Source organism: Nerophis ophidion, linkage group LG08 (genome assembly GCF_033978795.1).
Source record: "Nerophis ophidion isolate RoL-2023_Sa linkage group LG08, RoL_Noph_v1.0, whole genome shotgun sequence".
In the NCBI taxonomy this organism is placed as follows: Eukaryota; Metazoa; Chordata; class Actinopteri; order Syngnathiformes; family Syngnathidae; genus Nerophis; species Nerophis ophidion.
In genome coordinates this window covers 2,789,084-2,809,013 of record NC_084618.1, presented here as the reverse complement: position 1 = coordinate 2,809,013, position 19,930 = coordinate 2,789,084, and the positions used below count along the sequence as shown (strand labels likewise).

The window sequence follows — 19,930 nt, the reverse complement described above, 5'->3', positions numbered from 1 at the left end:
GGTGAAACATGTACAGTTTAGGCTTTTTATTGCCTCCTCACTTACTACAAACAGATTCTATTCCAAGTGAACACACGCACCTTTGCGCTATGTGAAAATGTCTGGCCGGGATCAGAATAGCTCGGGCTGGGGGTCACTGTGGTGACGTCATGGGATTCTTCTGGAAGTGTGAGTGAGTGCACTGCTTCATCAGTACACTACTCACCATCTTATCAAACAGTGGTGATGAGGAGAAAGGACATCAGCAACACTCTCTCTCACACACCAGGACATGTTGGCGATACTTTTCCACCAGTGGACTTCTTGTAGAAGTCAAAGTGGTGGCACACATAATGAAAGGAGGGGGTTTGAACAGCTGCCTGCACCAAAGGAAGGGGTAAAGGATGGGGGGTGGGGGGTGGGGGGGTCATGCCTGTCATTCAGCATATGTTGCCCAAAATGATTACTTGCAGCAATATCAAATATGATATCGAGTCAGAAAAATGTGTAAGACAACGTCAGAGAACATGATGCTGAATAGATTGTCTTTATCTCTGTGTTTTTCCATGAGCACTTCCAGCTTCTCTTATAGTGGTTATTCTTATCCTGCACTCTGTGCCTCATTCCCACCCGGGCTTAGCTGAGCTATGCGCGCGCACACACACACACACACACACACACACACACACACACACACACACACACACACACACACACACACACACACACACACACACATTATTGTATTCGTTACCTTCTTGAGACCTGAGAAAAATGCCTACCTCTTTAGGACCAGCCTTTCTAGATATATAAAGATGTGTATTTACAACATTAATTACATATACATACTATGCAAATTTGTGAAAAATGAGTTGGAATTTTCCAGGAAAATGGTCACAATTTCACAAGAAAAACTTTTGGCAGTGCTATAATAAAAGTCGTATTTTACTCGACACAAGTCAAAATTTTACAAGAAAAACGTAACATTTGTGAAATAATATGATAAAAGTTGGAATTTTACTCAATAACAGTTGCAATTTTACAAGAAAAGCTTACAATTTTGGCATTTTTATGAAAAGAGTCATAATTTTACCTGACAAAAAGTCACAATTTTATAAGAAAACTTAAACATTTTGGCAACATTATAAAAATAATCGAATCTTACTTGGCAAATGATTGACAAAAAGTCATAATTTTACTCAGAGAATTTCAGTATTTTACAAGAACAACCAAAAAAATGGCAATATTGTGATAAAAGTAAGAATTGCATATGACCATTTAGCAGTAAAAATTAATAATTTGACATAAAAAAGTAATCATTTTACAAGAAATAATTGCAATATGACAGAAACAGAAAGAATATTAGAAATTGTTCCCAATGTTATGAGAAAAAGTCGACGCATTGTGAGAAAAAGACTGCTTTTAGTTCATTTTAGATTTTCTCTTTATCTTTTGTTTGTAATTGGTTTTTAATCTTCATTATTTACTTCAAGTTATTACAGTTCGTCTCTACCTCTTCGGACCAGCCTTTTCTAGATATATAAAGGTCTGTATTTACAACATTAATAATATATACATACTATGCAAATGTGTGAAAAATGAGTTGGAATTTTACAAGAAAATGGTCATAATTTCACAAGAAAAACTTTTGGCAGTATTATAATAAAAGTCATTATTATACTCAACGCAACTCAAAATTTTACAAGAAAAAAGGAGCATTTGTGAAATATTATGATAAAAGTTGGAATTGTACTCAATAACAGTCACAATTTTACAAGAATTTTTTTTGTCATTTTTATAAAAAGAGTTGTGATTTTACCTGACAAAAGTCACAATTTTATAAGAAAACTTAAACATTTTGGCAACATTATAATACTAATCGGAATTTTACTCTGCAAAAATTATGACCAAAAGTCATCATTTTACTCCTAAAATGTCACTATTTTACAAGAGCAACCAAAACATTGGCGATATTGTAATGAAAGTCAGAATTGTATACGACAAATGTCACCATTTTGCAGTAAAACGTAATAATTTGACATAAAAAAGGAATAATCTTTTCAAGAAAAAATTGCAATATTACAGAAACAGAAAGAATATGAGAAATGGTTCCCAGTTTTATGAGAAAAACATTGACACATTGTGAGAAAAAGCCTGATTTTGGTTAGTTTTATATTTTTTCTTTATCTTTTGTTTGTAATTGGTTTTTAATCTTCATTATTTACTTCAAGTTATTACAGTAAAATACATGTATATATTTTTAAATTAAATTTGGTTAAAGAGGGCATATTTCAATTTCTTACACACACTTGTTATTTCATATGTTGACCAGAGGGGGAGCACTTTTAAAACCGACACACAGTCAATTTTGATAGATTTCCCCACCAAAGGTGAAAATGAGACATTCTCTATTAGATGCAATGGTTTTCCATATATTGCTGCCTTTGCACCTGTCAATGTTTACTTTTGTATGCACATTAAATCAACCAAAAAAATCCCGACTTTGGAACAATGTTCACAGACTCTAGTACTTAGCTCTCCTATTAGATGCAATGGTGTTCCGTATTGGGACCGTGATTTATGTCCTCACTTGTTCACACCTCCTCATATGGATGCTACTTTTACTTGTTGATGTCTCAAGAAGGGTTGAAATAAAAGAACACACACACACACACACACACACACACACATTATTGTATTTGTTACCCTCTTGAGACCTGAGAAAAATGCCTACCTCTTTAGGACCAGCCTTTCTAGATATATAAAGATGTGTATTTACAACATTAATAATATATACATACTATGCAAATATAAAAAAGCTTGTTATGAAAAAATACTTGGAATTTTACAAGAAAAATGTCACAATTTCACAAGAAAAACTTCTGGCTGTATTATAATAAAAGTCATAATTTTACTCAACGCAAGTCAAAATTTTACAAGAAAAACTGAATATTTGTACAATATTATGATAAAAGTTGGGATTTTACTCAATAAAAGTCGCAATTTTACATAAAAAGCTTAAAATGTTGGCAATTTTATGAAAAGAGTCGTAATTTTACTCTACAAAAGTCACAATTTTATAAGAAAACTTTAACATTTTGGCAACATTATAATCCATCCATCCATCCATTTTCTACCGCTTATACCCTTTTGGGGTCGCGGGGGGCGCTGGTGCCTATCTCAGCTACAATCGGGCGGAAGGCGGCGTACACTCTGGACAAGTCGCCACAACATTATAATAATCAGAATTTTACTCTGCAAAATTATGACAAAAGTCATAATTTTACTTAAGAAATGTCAGTATTTTACAAGAACAACCAAAAAGTTGGCAAAATTGATATTAAGTAAGAATTTTACATAAAAAAAGTAAGGATTTTACAAGAAAAAAATGCAATATTCTAGAAACAGAAAGAATATGAGAAATGTATTTTTTGTTTGTAATTGTTTTTTTAATCTTCATTATTTACTTCAAGTTATTACAGTATCTTTATATATATATATATTTTTTTTTAATTAATTTTGGCCAAAGAGGACGGATTTCAATTTCTTACACACACTTGTTATTTCATATGTCGACAAGAGGGGGAGCACTTTTAAAACCGACACACAGTCAATGTTGATAAATTTCACCACCAGGGGTGCAAATGAGACATTCTCTATTAGATTTCCATTTATTGCTGCCTTTGCACCTGTCAATGTTTACTTTTGTATGCACATTAAATCAACCAAAAAAATCCCGACTTTGGAGCAATGTTCACAGACTCTCGTATTTAGCTCTCTATTAGATGCAGTGGTTTTCCGTATTGGGACCGTGATTTATTTCCTAACTTGTTCACACCTCCTCATATGGAAACTACTTTTCCTTGTTGATGTCTCAAGAAGGGTAGAAATACAAGAGCACACACACTTTAGTATAGTGTCACACTGCAGACAATATATTGTCTTATTGGATGAAAGCTGCAAAGTTTAACTTGCAACATTTATTATGTTGCTGCACTCTAACTGAAAGCTGAGTGGAGACCCAAGTGGAGGACACGTGTTCACACTCTTTGTCAACCATAAACCTGAAAAGAATACCAGCAGGCATCACTTAATAGGGCAGTGAGTCTGCCGTAATCCATCCAATAATACACCTTTATTCTAGAACAGTGGGGGTACTTGAAGGTATGCCAAGGGGTACGTGAGATTTAAAAAAATATATATTCTAAAAATAGCAACAATTCAAAAATCCTTTATAAATATTATTATTGAATAATACTTCACCAAAATATGAATGTATGTTTAAATCAGGGGTTCCAAGCTCATTTTATGCATGTGGGCCAGACGGTTAAAATCATGGCATGATAACTTAAAAATACAACTACAACGACTTCAAGATTTTTTTTTTTTTTTTGCCAAAATAGAACAAGCACATTCTGAAAATGTACATAATCACAAATAATCATTTTGTCAAAACCCTTCAAGTTAGTGAAAAATTCTGAGGAAAAAAATGTGCAGTTTCAAATACACAATGAAGAACGCAATGAATTTAGACTTTACCTCAGTATATAAGTTCATAAACTGTGAACAGAAATGCAACAATGCAATATTCAGTGTTGACAGCTAGATTTTTTTGTGGACATGTCCCATAAATATTGATGATAAATATTTCTTTTTTTGTGAAGAAATGTTTGGAATTAAGTTGATAAATCCAGATGGATCTCTATTACAATCCCCAAAGAGTTGATGATTACTTCTATGTGTAGAAATCTTTATTTATCATTGAATCACTTGTTTATTTTTCAACAAGTTTTTGGTTATTTATATATATTTTTTTCAAAATAATTCAAGAAAGACCACTACAAATGAGCAATATTTTGCACCGTTATACAATTTAATAAATCAGAAACTGATGACATAGTGCTGTATTTTACTTCTTTATCTCTTTTTTTTTTCAAGCAAAAATGTTTTGCTCTGATTAGGGGGTACTTGAATTACAAAAATGTTCACAAGGGGTACATCACTGAAAAAAGGTTGAGAAGCACACAGATGGCCCCCGCCACATTCCTTTGTGTGGCCCCCGTGGTGGAAATAATATGTGTACCTTATATTTTCTTAATAAACATATTACAATAATAAATGTATTGTGGGAAATGACATATGTTTACACTTTAATCCACTCTAATAATAATGCAAAACATTACATCATCATACATTTCAAAACATGTTACAGTTAGCATTTTTAGCATGCTAACATTAGCGTGCTAGCTTTTTAAATCTCGAGTTTCATATGTTTTAGTATTTTATTCATGCTAACTGTCAACATGTTATTGTTGGCATGGTACTGTTAGCATGCATGCTAGCTTTTTAAATCTATAGTTTTATATATTTTAGTGTTTTACCAATGCTAATTGGCATGTTAGCGTGGTATTGTTGGACTGCTGACACTAGTATGCCAGCTTTTTTTGGGGGGGGGGGGCAACTTTTGTAGGTATACACCTCAGTCATATTTTGGTATTTGATGCATGCTAATGTTAGCATGCTAGCTTTTTAAATCTATAGTTTCATATATTTTAGTGTTTTACCAATGCTAATTTGCATGTTAGCGTGGTACCGTTAGACTGCTGACACTAGTATGCCAGCTTTTTTTTTTGGGGGGGGGGGCAACTTTTGTAGGTATACATCTCAGTCATATTTTGGTATTTGATGCATGCTAATGTTAGCATGCTAACATTAGCATGCTAGCTTTTTAAATCTATAGTTTAATATATGTTAGTGTTTTAACAATGCTAATTGGCTTGTTAGCATGGTACTGTTGGACTGCTGACACTAGTATGCCAGCTTTTTTTTGGGGGGGGGCAACTTTTGTAGGTATACATCTCAGTCATATTTTGGTATTTGATGCATGCTAATGTTAGCATGCTAGCATTTTAAACTCATTTTTCAGGTACACTCTTCAGAGTCATATATATTTTGGTTACTGAACATATGTTTTATATATATATATATATATATGTATATGTACTGTATATATATATGTATATATGGTATTCAAAAATACCTTATATATGTTGTGATCCGACGGTCGGATCATCACCATATTGTTATTTTTGTTCCATTTTTATATCACTCTGTGGTTTATACTTCCAGTTGTATCACTGTTGTTCTACACTCTTACTTCCTGTTTAGTCCGTCACCATGGTTGCTCATTGATCCCACCTGCTAATCACGGTTTCTGCACACCTGTCACTTTTTGATTACTCCCCTATTTAAGCCCGTCCCTTTTCGTTATTCTTTCTGGGACTCTAATTTGCCTTCGAGCAACATTCACGACTGTCTACTACCCGTATGTATTTTCTCGCTAGCTCTTACGCTAAGCCTCTTGATATTCCAGCTTTCATGCTGAATGTTTTTGTTAACTTTTTTGTGTCCTCGTACCAAGTTTTAGTTTTCCTTGTGTTTATTCCTAGCTTTCATGCTAGCGCCCTTGGTTTATTTTTGTCTGTTAGCTCCAGTGTTTTTGTTCATAGTCTGTTTTTGTTAAGTGTAATAAATCATTTAAACTTACCGTTGCTGTGTTCATGCCGACACATCCACGAAGGGACCAATTTGGCATCACTATGCCAACCAGTCGTAACAATATACACTGTATGTAAATATGTATACATATATTTATACATATATATATATATATATATACATATATATATATATATATACACATATATATGTATATATATATATATATATATATATATATATATATATATTATATATATATATATATATATGGCTTCACGGTGGAAGAGGGGTTAGTGCGTCTGCCTCACAATACGAAGGTCCTGCAGTCCTGGGTTCAAATCCAGGCTCGGGATCTTTCTGTGTGGAGTTTGCATGTTCTCCCCGTGAATGCGTGGGTTCCCTCCGGGTACTCCGGCTTCCTCCCACTTCCAAAGACATGCACCTGGGGATAGGTTGATTGGCAACACTAAATTGGCCCTAGTGTGTGAATGTTGTCTGTCTATCTGTGTTGGCCCTGCGATGAGGTGGCGACTTGTCCAGGGTGTACACCGCCTTCCGCCCGATTGTAGCTGAGATAGGCGTCAGCGACCCCAAAAAGGGAATAAGCGGTAGAAAATGGATGGATATATATATATATATATATATCATTTTTATTTTTTTTACACTTTTAACAGTAGGGGCTTTTTGGATAGCCAAATTTTTTACTCTATTTTTTTTTAAACTGTCATCGTTCAGAAAATAATAATGACTCAAAAGCGATGTTATGAATTATTTATGTATTTAAGGCTCCAATTACTTCACATCATGGAGTAGAATATTGCATACTTGTGTTTTTGCCAAAGAAAAAAGGTTTTCTTAAAAAAAAAAGAGGCTTAAAACATGAAAGAAAGAAAAAAATACTTTATACCAAGAGATGGATCTTAAGTTGATTTATAGACATTTAAGTGTTGAAAGTAAAACACATATTAACATATGACTTATTCTAACGCATTAATAAGTGGAGACCCTTTTTTCAGTGGAAAGAGTTTGGACACACCTGCTGTACCACAAACACAACACAGTAAAAGATGACTCTCTCACTAACTTACATGACTGATGTACCACAAACACAACACAGTAAAAGATGACTCTCTCACTAACTTACATGACTGATGTACACACCGCCTCAGCATGCAATGAATGAAGGTACAAAACACACACTGGTATTAACTGTGCCACACACACCTTTGCCACCTGTAGAGGCTTCTGCTGCTCCTTTCCTCCCTGAAGTCTGAAGCCCCACGGAGACCCCCCGGACAGGGAGACCACCATCTCCTCGGCCACCATCCCTGCTCTCGACCTGCTAAGTCACGGTAGAAACTTCTTCACTTCCTCACGCTTACTTGGAGGAAAAATGACAAGGCGGGGGCACTCAGGAGGTCTGTGTGTGTGTGTCTGTGTGTGTGTGTGTGTTGTGAACTTCTATTCAACACATGCTGTGGGGGGGGGCTTGCTGATACACCATCCCGAAATAACCGACATACACCACGTCTCTCTTTAAACTCCAACAGCCGGCACTTTGCCTCCATTTTCCCCAAAGCACGCCAAGATTAGCCGTGCAGAAAAGTGAGGGAGGGGGGCTTTTTTGGGACCTCTTAGGTCAGGGGTGTCCAAACTTTTTCAACCAAGGGACGCATCCTGAAAATGTTTATTATTATTATTTATCTATTTTTTTTTAAACATTTATTTATTGAGTTTTGGACGTATACATCCACCAGAAATACAAACCAACACATATCAATCATACTGAACATTTCAAAACATGCAGGGGCCATCCATTCATCCATCCATTTTCTACCGCTTGTCCCTTTTGGGGTTGCAGGGGGTGCTGGAGCCTATCTCAGCTGCATTAAAACGTAATAATAAAAATGTTTGACATATTTAACTATAACAATATATATATATATATATATATATATATATATATATATATATATATATATATATATTATACAAATAGGCCCCGAGGTCCCAAAAGTTAAGATCCTGTGCTATATTATGTCTTCTGGTTAAGATATATGAAAAAAAATATACATAAATATGAATTAATACAAAACTAAAATTGCTTCTGCCGCTTGTCCCTTTTGGGGTTGCGGGGGAGAGTCGCTGGACAAGTCGCCACCTCATCGCTGGGCCTACACATATATATACATATATATATAAAATCAAATATATTGTAAAATAATATATATATTTATACATATAAATATATATATGTATATATAATAAAAATAATAATAAATTACAAATAAATAAATAATAAAATCAATAAATAAAATAATTAGTTAATTATATATATATATATATAAAATAAAAATATTAATAATAAATTAATAAAAATAATAAGAATTAAATATATAAATACAAATTATAAATATAAATAAACAAAATAAAAATGATAATTCAAGTAAAAAATTAAAAAATAAAAATATATATATATACATATAGGCCCAGCGATGAGGTGGCGACTTGTCCAGGGTGTACCCCGCCTACCGCCCGAATGCAGCTGAGATTGGCTCCAGCAACCCCCCCCACCCGCAACCCCATAAGGGACAAACGGTAGAAATGGATGGATGGATGGATGGATTTTGTGTCAGCTTTGTTTTATATGTTGCAAAGTATATGATGATTATACCAGGTATACCAGTATTAATATGGTACCGCGAAACTAATGAATCATATTCGGTACAATACCGCCTCTAAAAAGTATCACTTTTTTTTTTTTTTTTACCGGCATGATGGCGCGTCCTCATCATGTCTTACGAGCAGAGGAGCATGTTCGGCAGCGCACAAACAGAGTACTTACAAGCAGACACAATGTGTAGACAGAAAATGGAGAACGGACGCATTTTGGCTTAAAAACTAACAATAAAGGTGACGCTATAACACTGAAACGCCCCCAGGAAGAGGTGCTTTAAGACAAGGCTAACTAGCTAGCGGCTAACGTCCATGCGCAGTGTTTTAGCTACTTTTAAATCACTAATCCTCATCTCCATGGCAACAAATAAAGTACAGTTTTTACAATTATCATGGTCACTGCAGGACGAGGAATAGCTAAACATGCTTCACTACACACCGTAGCTCACAATGTAAACAAACTTCATGGGTGGATCTACACCTGACATCCACTGTAATGATACCAAGTACAGGCACGTATCTAGTCAATACTACTTTCGATTACTACGATATTTTTTAGCATCACAAAATCTTAAAAAAAAATTATATTATGTTTATAATATCAGTAAATACGTCCCTGAACACATGAGGACTTAAATTATGACCATTGTATGATCCTGTAACGACTTGATATCGGATCGATACCTAAATGTGTGGTATCAACCAAAACTAATGTAAAACATCCGAACAACCGTAGAATAAGTGATTATTAGCATACTTGCCAACCCTCCCGATTTTCCCGGGAGACTCCCGAATTTCAGTGCCCCTCCCAAAAATCTCCAGGGGCAACCTTTCTCCCGATTTCCACCCGGACAATAATATTGTGGGCGTGCCTTAAAGGCACTGCCTTTAGCGTCCTCTCTCACCTGAAAAGGAGACTATTATTGTACCATATGTCCCGGCAAGAAATCTGCGTTCAAAGGACTCCGGCTTATTAGTGATTCCCAAAGCCCAAAAAAAGTCTGCGGGCTATAGAGCGTTTTCATTTCGGGCTCCAGTACTCTGGAATGTCCTCCCGGTAACAGTTGGAGATGCCACCTCAGTAGAAAGCATTTAAGTCTCACCTTAAAACTCATTTGTATACTCTAACCTTTAAATAGACTCCCTTTTTAGACCAGTTGATCTGCCGTTTCTTTTCTTTTTCTCCTATGTCCCCCTCTCCCTTGTGGAGGGGGTCCGGTCCGATCCGGTGGCCATGTACTGCTTGCCCGTGTATCGGCTGGGGACATCTCTGCGCTGCTGATCCGCCTCCGCTTGGGATGGTTTCCTGCTGGCTCCGCTGTGAACGGGACTCTCGCTGCTGTGTTGGATCCGCTTTGGACTGGACTCTCGCGACTGTGTTGGATCCATTATGGATTGAACTTTCACAGTATCATGTTAGACCCGCTCGACATCCATTGCTTTCCTCCTCTCCAAGGTTCTCATAGTCATCATTGTCACCGACGTCCCACTGGGTGTGAGTGTTCCTTGCCCTTATGTGGGCCTACCGAGGATGTCGTAGTGGTTTGTGCAGCCCTTTGAGACACTAGTGATTTAGGGCTATATAAGTAAACATTGATTGATTGATTATATATGTCTCCGTTATCCATAGGTTTATCTATAACCCAAAAAGTAGGCAGGCACTGAGCTATTTCTAAGCGTGTGTTTATTCCAGCCGGCACGTTAATACACTGACGCGCAACATCCGGATTCCCATCATGCATTGCTTCAAAACTACAGCAAGTAGTAATGTCCAAAAACATAACAGAGACAAAGCAGAAGAACGAAGAAGAGACATGTCGACTGTGACGCTTACCTGGCATCGTTCTCCCGTGGGTGAAGCGAAGATGGAACACAGCGTGAAGGTAGGAAGAAGAATTTATTCACACAATAAAACAAACTAAGAACAAAAACACTTGCACAAAGGCACTAGCCAAAAACCAACAGAACTTGCCTTGAGCTAGAAAGAACAAAGGCGCTAGCGTGTAAACTAGGGACAAACAAAATAGCATAGAAGCTAATCGAGTACGAAAAAGGTAGTTACCACAATTCTGGAAAGAGCGACGTCAACGATTGCCTGAAGCAAACAAGACTCCAATGACAAGTGCCAAACATAGGTGGTCTTGAATCAGGTGGGCTTTTCTCGTCCAGGTGGACACTCCCCTTTCCTCTCCCTTATCTCTCCTGCTTGCTTCTTTCTTTTGTCTTGTCTTGACTTTCTTGTTGCCTCTTTTTGCACTGCTCTCCAAATCTAAACATTGGAACTATTTAACTGGCCTCAACAAAATTGACAAGATCTCGGGTTTGGGGGAACCGGCTGTCGTGACGAAGCGGTTGTTGCTGGACACACCACTGACTATTGGGAGAAGAAGGACTGCCGCGTGCCTGGCGATCCTTTTCTGTCGAGGACGTGAAGATATCCACCTATTGGGAATGATGACAACAGGACATCTGCTGATTGGAGTAAGCGTTGCTCTGGTTTGTCGACAAATTGGAAGTTGCTGGCAGTCTTCAAAGTACCCCAAAGCTGCCACAAATGATCGGAGGATGCGGGAAGAACTGTGGATTACATCGGACTGTCTACCCCGCAGGTTTGAGGACCAGTCATAGACAATTTAGAGAGAAAAGCTAATTTTATTTTCACTGGCATACAAATCATTCTAAATTGAATTGTTTCCCTGGCTTCGAGACACAAAACTCCCTTCTTGTCTCTCATGGACACACACCTGTTGTTGTTGACTTTGGACTAGACGGCACAATACATCAAGGCTGCGGAACAGAGACATAATAATAATAATGGATTAGATTTATATCGCGCTTTTCTATTGTTAGATACTCAAAACACTCACAGTGAAGTGGGAACCCATCATTCATTCACACGATGGTGGTGGTAAGCTACATCAGTAGCCACAGCTGCCCTGGGGTAGACTGACGGAAGCGTGGCTGCCAGTTTGCGCCTACGGCCCCTCCGACCACCACCAATCATTCATTCATCATTCATTCACCAGTGTGAGCGGCACCGGGGGCAAAGGGTGAAGTGTCCTGCCCAAGGACACAACGGCAGCGATTTGGAAGTCCATAGGTGGGAAGCGAACCTGCAACCCTCAGGTTTTTGGCACGGCCGCTTTACCCACTACGCCATGCCGCCCCTAATATGTGTGTGTATAAGCACTATGGGCTTATACACACACACACACACACATCCACAAAAAAAATATACGCCACACATACACCCCCCCAACCCAACGCCCTCGATGCAAATCCCGTAGGGGTGATGAATGGATGGTCAGCGCCTGAAGAGCTGCAGCCTACCACCAAGACCTTGAACTACCTTCCCTCTGTTGCTAGATATCTGGAGATGTATGTTGCAATATGTATATGTGCTTTGCTATGGAGGTTTTTTCCCACTCCGAACTGGGCCCCCTTAGGAGCCCAGTCTGGATTGTATTTTTAAAATAGAATAGAAAGTACTTTATTGATCCCTGGGGGAAATTCAGCAGCACAGTTCGCTCACAATAATCATAATAAATAATATATGACATATATTGTATATATAATATATCAATAATATAAATATATTCTACATTTAAGTGCAGTCAAGAAGGAACATATGCATTATACAGTCTGATGGCTGTCGGTATGAAGGACCTCCCGTGTCGTTCCGTGTTACATTTTGGGAATCTGAGCCTTCCACTGAACATACTCATTCTCTCCGCATTTACTCATCTTTCCCCAGTGTTTACCTTTTTCCTATCTATTACGGGGCGCCTTATGGCCACATATCAGCGTTCTTGTTCTGTAACCCCGTACACTGTTTATTGGTCTAATCTTGAACAGGTTTGTGCTGAAAACAAAGTTTCGTTGTACTTGTGCAATGACAACAAAGACCTATCCTATCCTATCCTATCCTAAACAAGAGACAGGTGACACTAACGGGTTACCATGACAACAGAAACCAAACAGGAAGTTCCACCGGGAACCAAAGACGTCAAATACAACACATGATGATAACAAAACAGAAGAAAACCCAAAATATGTCATGGTCCAAGACACGGACCATGACAGCAACGACGAGTAAGAAGAAGTACGCTTGCAAGTTCCAAAATGATTGGAAAAAAATAATTTTAGTTCATCCAGGACAGTCCGAAGGGGAAGGAGTATGTTGCCTGCAAATTTTGTAGATCAGTCTTTTCCATTGAACACGGTGGCCGAACAGATATACGGATTTTATATATATATATATATATATATATATATATATATATATATATATATATATATGTATATATATATATATATGTATATATATATATATGTATATATATATATATATATATATATATATATATATATATATGTATATATATATATATGTATATATATATATATATATATATATATATATATATATATATATATATATATATATATAATATACATATATACCGTATATAAAGATATTTTGTTAAAATAAAGCCAATAATGCAATTTTTTTGTGGTCCCCTTTATTTAGAAAAGTATCGAAATACATTTTGGTACCGGTACCAAAATATTGGTCTCGGTAGAACCCTATATTTACCATGAATTGATTAACGTGGACCCCGACTTAAACAAGTTGAAAAACTTATTGGGGTGTTACCATTTAGCGGTCAATTGTACGGAATATGTACTGTACTGTGCAATCTACTAATAAAAATTTCAATCAATCAACCAATCATATATTAGTATCACACATTGTGGTTTTTCGAATTACGTTATTTGTTTCTGCTCTTTTTTTCTCACATTTTTACTGTTTGAAAAAAAAAATTGACAATAAGCGGTGGGCCAACAAATTAACCTGACTTATTGACATGGCTTTTATATATATATATATATATATATATATATATATATATATATATATGTATATATATATGTGTGTGTGTGTGTGTGTGTGTGTGTGTGTGTGTGTGTGTGTGTGTGTGTGTGTGAATAGAATAGAATAGAAAGTACTTTATTGATCCCTAGGGAAAATTCAGCACCATAGTTCACTCACAATAAACAATAATAATAATAATATATAACATATATTATATATATAATATATGAATAATATAAATATATTTTACATTTATTCTACATTTAAGTGGAGTCAATAAGGAACATATGCATTATACTTATTATATATATATATATATTATATAATATATTATTATTATAATATATATATATATACATTATATGTATACATATATGTATATATATTCATGTGTATACATATATAGGTATATATATGTGTGCATTTATGTGTATACAAACAGATGTATATGTGTGTGTATGTATGTATATATATATATATATACTGTATATATATACTGTGTATATATATATATATACATATATATATATTTTTTTTTTACACCTATGTATATTATCCATCCATTTCCTACCGCTTATTCCCTTTGAGGTCGTGGGGGCGCTGGTGCCCATCTCATATATATATATATATATATATATATATATATATATATATTGTTTATGAATTTACTTACTTAATTGAACCTGACCAACCCAAAAAAAAAGCCAAATTATATTAATAAAACATAGAGTATAGCTACCTTAGGTCTCATGTTAGCTTTATGACACTTTTTACAGGCGCTAAAAGGGCAACATTTTCAAAAAAAAGTATTATAAATGATTGTACTATTATTAATGAGTTCAACCGTAGTTGTTATTAAAATAGTTAAATACCGTTAAAAAAAAAAAAGAAAAGAGGAAGGCGGAAGTGTCAAAGTCACAACCGGAAGTGGACGTGGCATACCGCTGCAGCATTTCCGCTGAATGTCAGTTTCTCATTTCTAGAAGGGATTAGGGAGAAACACCCCGGGACGCCGTTGACTTTCTCACCCCGTCACCTGCAGATTTGACTTTTTTTTTTTTTTTTTACCAAGAGCAGAGCGACGCCTTACTCCGCCATACACTTTGGAGGTGGGTTTGGATCGAAAACCGCAGCGGCGTCCGAGCTTTGCTGAGTACGCTAACCGCCGCTAGCTGATGCTAATGCCCGGAGTTAGCATGACGTCACACTGCTTCGTTTTAGCTTCAATGCTAACGCGCTAGCTGCGGTCACTCAGCTGATTCAAACGCCGCTGCTGTCAAAAGAGTATCCCGGCCGCCTCGCACCAGCCGGGACTTTTACCCACTTTGTACCGTGCTTGGTGTTGCCACAGTTGGGTGTTATGTCTTGTAATTGAGCCTACATGTTATTTTAGCTAACGTTAGCCGGCGAGTTAGCTAGCAAGTATTGCGGCACACTGCTAACTAGCACCAGAAGCTTTATTGTTGTTACATTTTGTTGATAATATACTAACTGCTTATAAAATTGTTTGATCGAAGCCAGCAGTATAGATATAGGTCAATTAATACACTGATTTTCAACCACTAGTGTGCCGTGAGATAGTCTGGTGTGCCGTGGGAGATGATGTAATTTCACCTATTTGGGTTAAAATATTTTTTCCAAACCTGTAATTATAATCTGCAAAAATGTGCCGTTGTTGAGTGTCTGTACTGTCTGGAGATCGGCAGACTTACCGCGTTATACTCTACCATATCTGTAGGTGGCAGCCGGTAACTAATTTCTTTGTAGATGTGGGAAACAGCGGAAGGCAGTGTACAGGTAAAAAGGTGTCTAACGCTTAAACCAAAAATAAACAAAAGGTGATTGCCCCTTAGAAAAGGCATTAAGGCTTAGGTAAGGCAATGGAGAACAAAACTAAAACTGAACCGGGAACAAAGTAAACAAAAACAGAATTCTGGACGACAGCAAAGACTTACTGTGAAGCAAAGACAAGGTACATCCAAACATGACATGACAATCAACAATGTCCCCACAAAGAAAGATGAAAAACAACTGAAATATTCTTGATTGCTAACACAAAGTAGATGCGGGAAATATTGCTCAAAGGAAGACATGAAACTGCTATCATGAATTGATTAACGTGGACCACCGACTTAAACAAGTTGAAAAACTTATTGGGGTGTTACCATTTAGTGGTCAGTTGTACGGAATATGTACTGTACTGTGCAATCTACTAATAAAAGTATCAATACAGGAAAATACCATAAAAAGAGAAAAAGCCACCAAAAGAAGAGTACAAGACAACAACTAAAACAATAAATAAAGGGAAAAACCCAAATTAAGTCAGGGCATGATGTGACAAGTGGTGACAGTACACCTACTTTGAGACAAGAGCTATAGTGATGCATGCTTGGTTATGGTTTAAAGGCCTACTGAAATGAGATTTTCTTATTTAAACGGGGATAGCAGGTCCATTCTATGTGTCATACTTGATCATTTCCCGATATTGCCATATTTTTGCTGAAAGGATTTAGTAGAGAACATCCACGATAAAGTTTGCAACTTTTGGTCGCTTATAAAAAAGCCCTGCCTTTACCGGAAGTAGCAAACGATGTGCGCGTGACGTCACGGGTTGTGGAGCTCCTCACATTCTCACGTTGTTTACAATCATGGCCACCAACAGCGAGAGCGATTCGGACCGAGAAAGCGACAATTTCCCCATTAATTTAAGCAAGGATGAAAGATTTGTGGATGAGGATAGTGAGAGTGAAGGACTAGAGAAAAAAAAGTCAAGGGCAGTGAGAGGGATTCAGATGTTATTAGACACATTTACTAGGATAATTCTGGAAAATCCCTCATCTGCTTATTGTGTTACTAGTGTTTTAGTGAGATTATATGGTACCTGAAAGTCGGAGGGGAGTGGCCACGGGTAAATACGGTAAGAGCCGACTTATTACCACAATTTTCTCACCCCAACCTGCCGGTTGACATGTGGTAGGAAACCATGTTCGCGTGACCGCTCTGTTCCATAGTAAAGCTTCACCTTCGGGAATGTAAACAAGGAAACACCAGCTGTGTTTGTGTGGTTAAAGGCTAAAAGCTTCCCACCTCCATCTTTCTTCTTTGACGTCTCCATTATTAATTGAACACATTGCAAAAGATTCAGCAACACAGATGTCCGGAATATTGTGTAATCATGCGATTAAAGCAGACTACTTATAGCTTGGATTGGGCAGGAAAATAATGTCCGCTACAACCCGAGAGTGATCCTGCGATGTTTTCAACAGGACACTTGGCGGGAAATTTAAAATTGCAATTTAGTAAACTAAAGCGGCCGTATTGGCATGTGTTGCAATGTTAATATTTTATCATTGATATATAAACTATCAGACTGCGTGGTCGCTAGTAGTGGCTTTCAGTAGGACTTTAGCCGGCACGTTAGCTAGCAATTATTGCGGCACATCGCTAACTAGCACCGGAAGCTTTATTGTAGTTACATTTTGTTGATAGTATGTTAACTGGTTATAAAGTTGTGTAGATGTGGGTCACCTAATACACTGTTTTTCAACCACTGTGCCGCGGCACACTAGTGCGCCGTAAGATACAGCCTGGTGTGCCGTGGGAGATTATATAATTAGACCTATTTGGGTTAAAAAATATTCTTTCCAAACCAGTAATTTTACTCCGCGAAAATGTGCCGTTGTTGAGTGTCTGTACTGTCTGGAGATCAACAGACTTACCACATTATGCTCTTCTATATCTGTAGGTAGCTAAATGCTTTGTAGATGTCGGAAACGGCAAATGGCAGTTTGCAGGTAAAAAGGTATCTAATGCTTAAAAAGCAAAAATAAACAAAAGGTGAACTGCCCCCAAGAAGAGGCATTGAAGCTTAGGGAGGCTATGCAGAACGAAACTGGCTACAAAGTAAACAAAAACAGAATGCTGGACGACAGCAAAGACTTACTGTGTAGCAGAGAGGGGCATCCACAAAGTACATCCGAACATGACATGACAATCGACTATGTCCTCACAAAGAAGGATAAAAACAACTGAAATATTATTTATTGCTAAAACCAAGCGGGTTTGATAGATTGATTGAGACTGTTTACTGTAATTGTAATAATACACTCTTTTTCAACCACTATTCCATATTAGTAGGTGGCAGCAGGTAGCTAAATGCTGTGTAGATGTCGGAAACGGCGGGAGGCAGTGTGCAGGTAAAAAGGTGCCTAATGCATAAAGCAAAAATAAACAAAAGGTGAGTGCCCCTAAGAAAAGGGATTGAAGCTTAAGGAAGGCTACGCAGAACGTAACTAAAACTGAACTGGCTACGGAGTAATCAAAATCAGAATGCTGGACGACAGCAAAGACTTACTGTGGAGCAGAGACGGCGTCCACAAAGTACATCCGAACATGACATGACAATCGACAATGTCCCAACAAAGAAGGTAAAAAACAACATAAATATTCTTGATTGCTAAAACAAAGCAGGTTTGGTTGATTGATTGAGACTTTTATTAGTAGATTGCACAGTACAATACATATTCTGTACAATTGACCTCTAAATAGTAACACCCGAATACGTTTTTCAACTTGTTTTAAGTCTGGGTCCACCTTCATCAATTCATGGTACGGTAAACGTTGTGGGGAAGGAAGTTGTGTCAAGGAGGACATGAAACTGCTACAGGAAAATACCAAGTAAAGGGGAAAAAGCCAGCAGAATAGGAGCGCAAGACAAGGACTAAAACACTACACACAGGAAAACAGCAAAAAACTCAATAAGTCACGGCGTGATATGACAGGTGGTGACAGTACACCTACTTTGAGAGAAGATCTATATTGATGCATGCTTGGTTATGCTTTGTCATATTCAACAACTGTGATGAATGACTTTTTATTTGCAATATCGGCTGCTGAGATTAATTTTTCAAGGATTTCTGCTTGTGGTGTTCCTCCACCTTTATTTCAATGAAAAAAATATGCCTTGGCTCAAAAAAAGGTTGAAAAACACTGCCCTAATAGGCCCGACACGGCGATTGTGTTTCTTGTAGGAGCACCTGAAATGTTGAATTATTTAAGACCCCGCTCGTTTATCCCGTGGTTGTCTGTAAGTTAATACCCATAACTCCTTTCATAAGTTAGCCCGCTATGAACCTCGCCACTAGATCATATCTTTTTTTGCTAAAATAGCGTGTATTTTTAACTTACTGCCACCATGACAAGATTGTGTTTGGCCAATCGACTTAGTCTGGAAATGTATTGCCGGTTTGTGATTGGCATGCCAGGGGAGGGGGCGTGGTCAAAGGCCAGTCACGTGACCATCCTTCAGCGAAGTGAAGGGGGCACCGAGTTAATGGTTTATGTTGTTCTATGTTATCCAGATATAGGGATGAACTGAAGATGAATGTAAACCAGCACACTCCAATGGCCTCTCCCTATGGCCAGCCTCAGCCGGGCTACGGGCAGCCCACCTTTGCCCCCCTGGACGGCGGATACCCGGCACCTTACAACGGCCCCACGTCGGTCTACCAGCCCGGAGCTCCACCACAAGGTAGACTAGCACAGACGCCCGGATACGGGTCATTTATGTAGGGTAAAAGTAACCAAATCTTACCTGTATAGGATTTTCCATGTCAATGTGAACAGTGCAACTCCGATTTTTTATTTTTCCAATCCTACCCAGGCCTCTTTTGCATGTGGGTATAAATGGAACTGCAGTCTGAACGTTCCGATCGCATTCATCCGACCTACAGTAAAGACCAACGTTTGGACACAGTGTTTCCCCCAGAAAATGTGTTAGTTAAGGTGGTGTCTCTCCAGGGGGAAGGGGGCGGGTGTAAGGAACAGCGTAACTCGGTCTGTCGCCATCACGTCGCCATCTCATCGCTGCCACCACAGCCTGGGGGGGGCAATAGACTA

At 37.6% G+C, this 19,930-nt stretch overlaps 2 protein-coding genes across 4 annotated transcripts in view; one reads left to right on the top strand and one right to left on the bottom strand.

The window, feature by feature from the left end:
• The window catches only part of LOC133557197 (synaptopodin 2-like protein), a 31,399-nt gene extending 23,473 nt beyond the window's left edge, over nt 1–7,926 (bottom strand). The window contains exon 1 of the mRNA XM_061907483.1: nt 7,705–7,926. Coding sequence (XP_061763467.1) covers nt 7,705–7,806 — 102 coding nt within the window. The 5' untranslated portion in view covers nt 7,807–7,926. The remainder of the gene's footprint in view (nt 1–7,704) is intronic.
• Nucleotides 7,927–14,976: 7,050 nt separating this feature from the next.
• The window catches only part of sec24c (SEC24 homolog C, COPII coat complex component), a 38,111-nt gene continuing 33,157 nt past the window's right edge, over nt 14,977–19,930 (top strand). For all 3 annotated transcript variants that reach the window (XM_061907482.1, XM_061907481.1, XM_061907480.1), the window contains exons 1-2: nt 14,977–15,141; nt 19,393–19,562. In XM_061907482.1, coding sequence (XP_061763466.1) covers nt 19,412–19,562 — 151 coding nt within the window. In that variant the 5' untranslated portion in view covers nt 14,977–15,141; nt 19,393–19,411. The remainder of the gene's footprint in view (nt 15,142–19,392; nt 19,563–19,930) is intronic.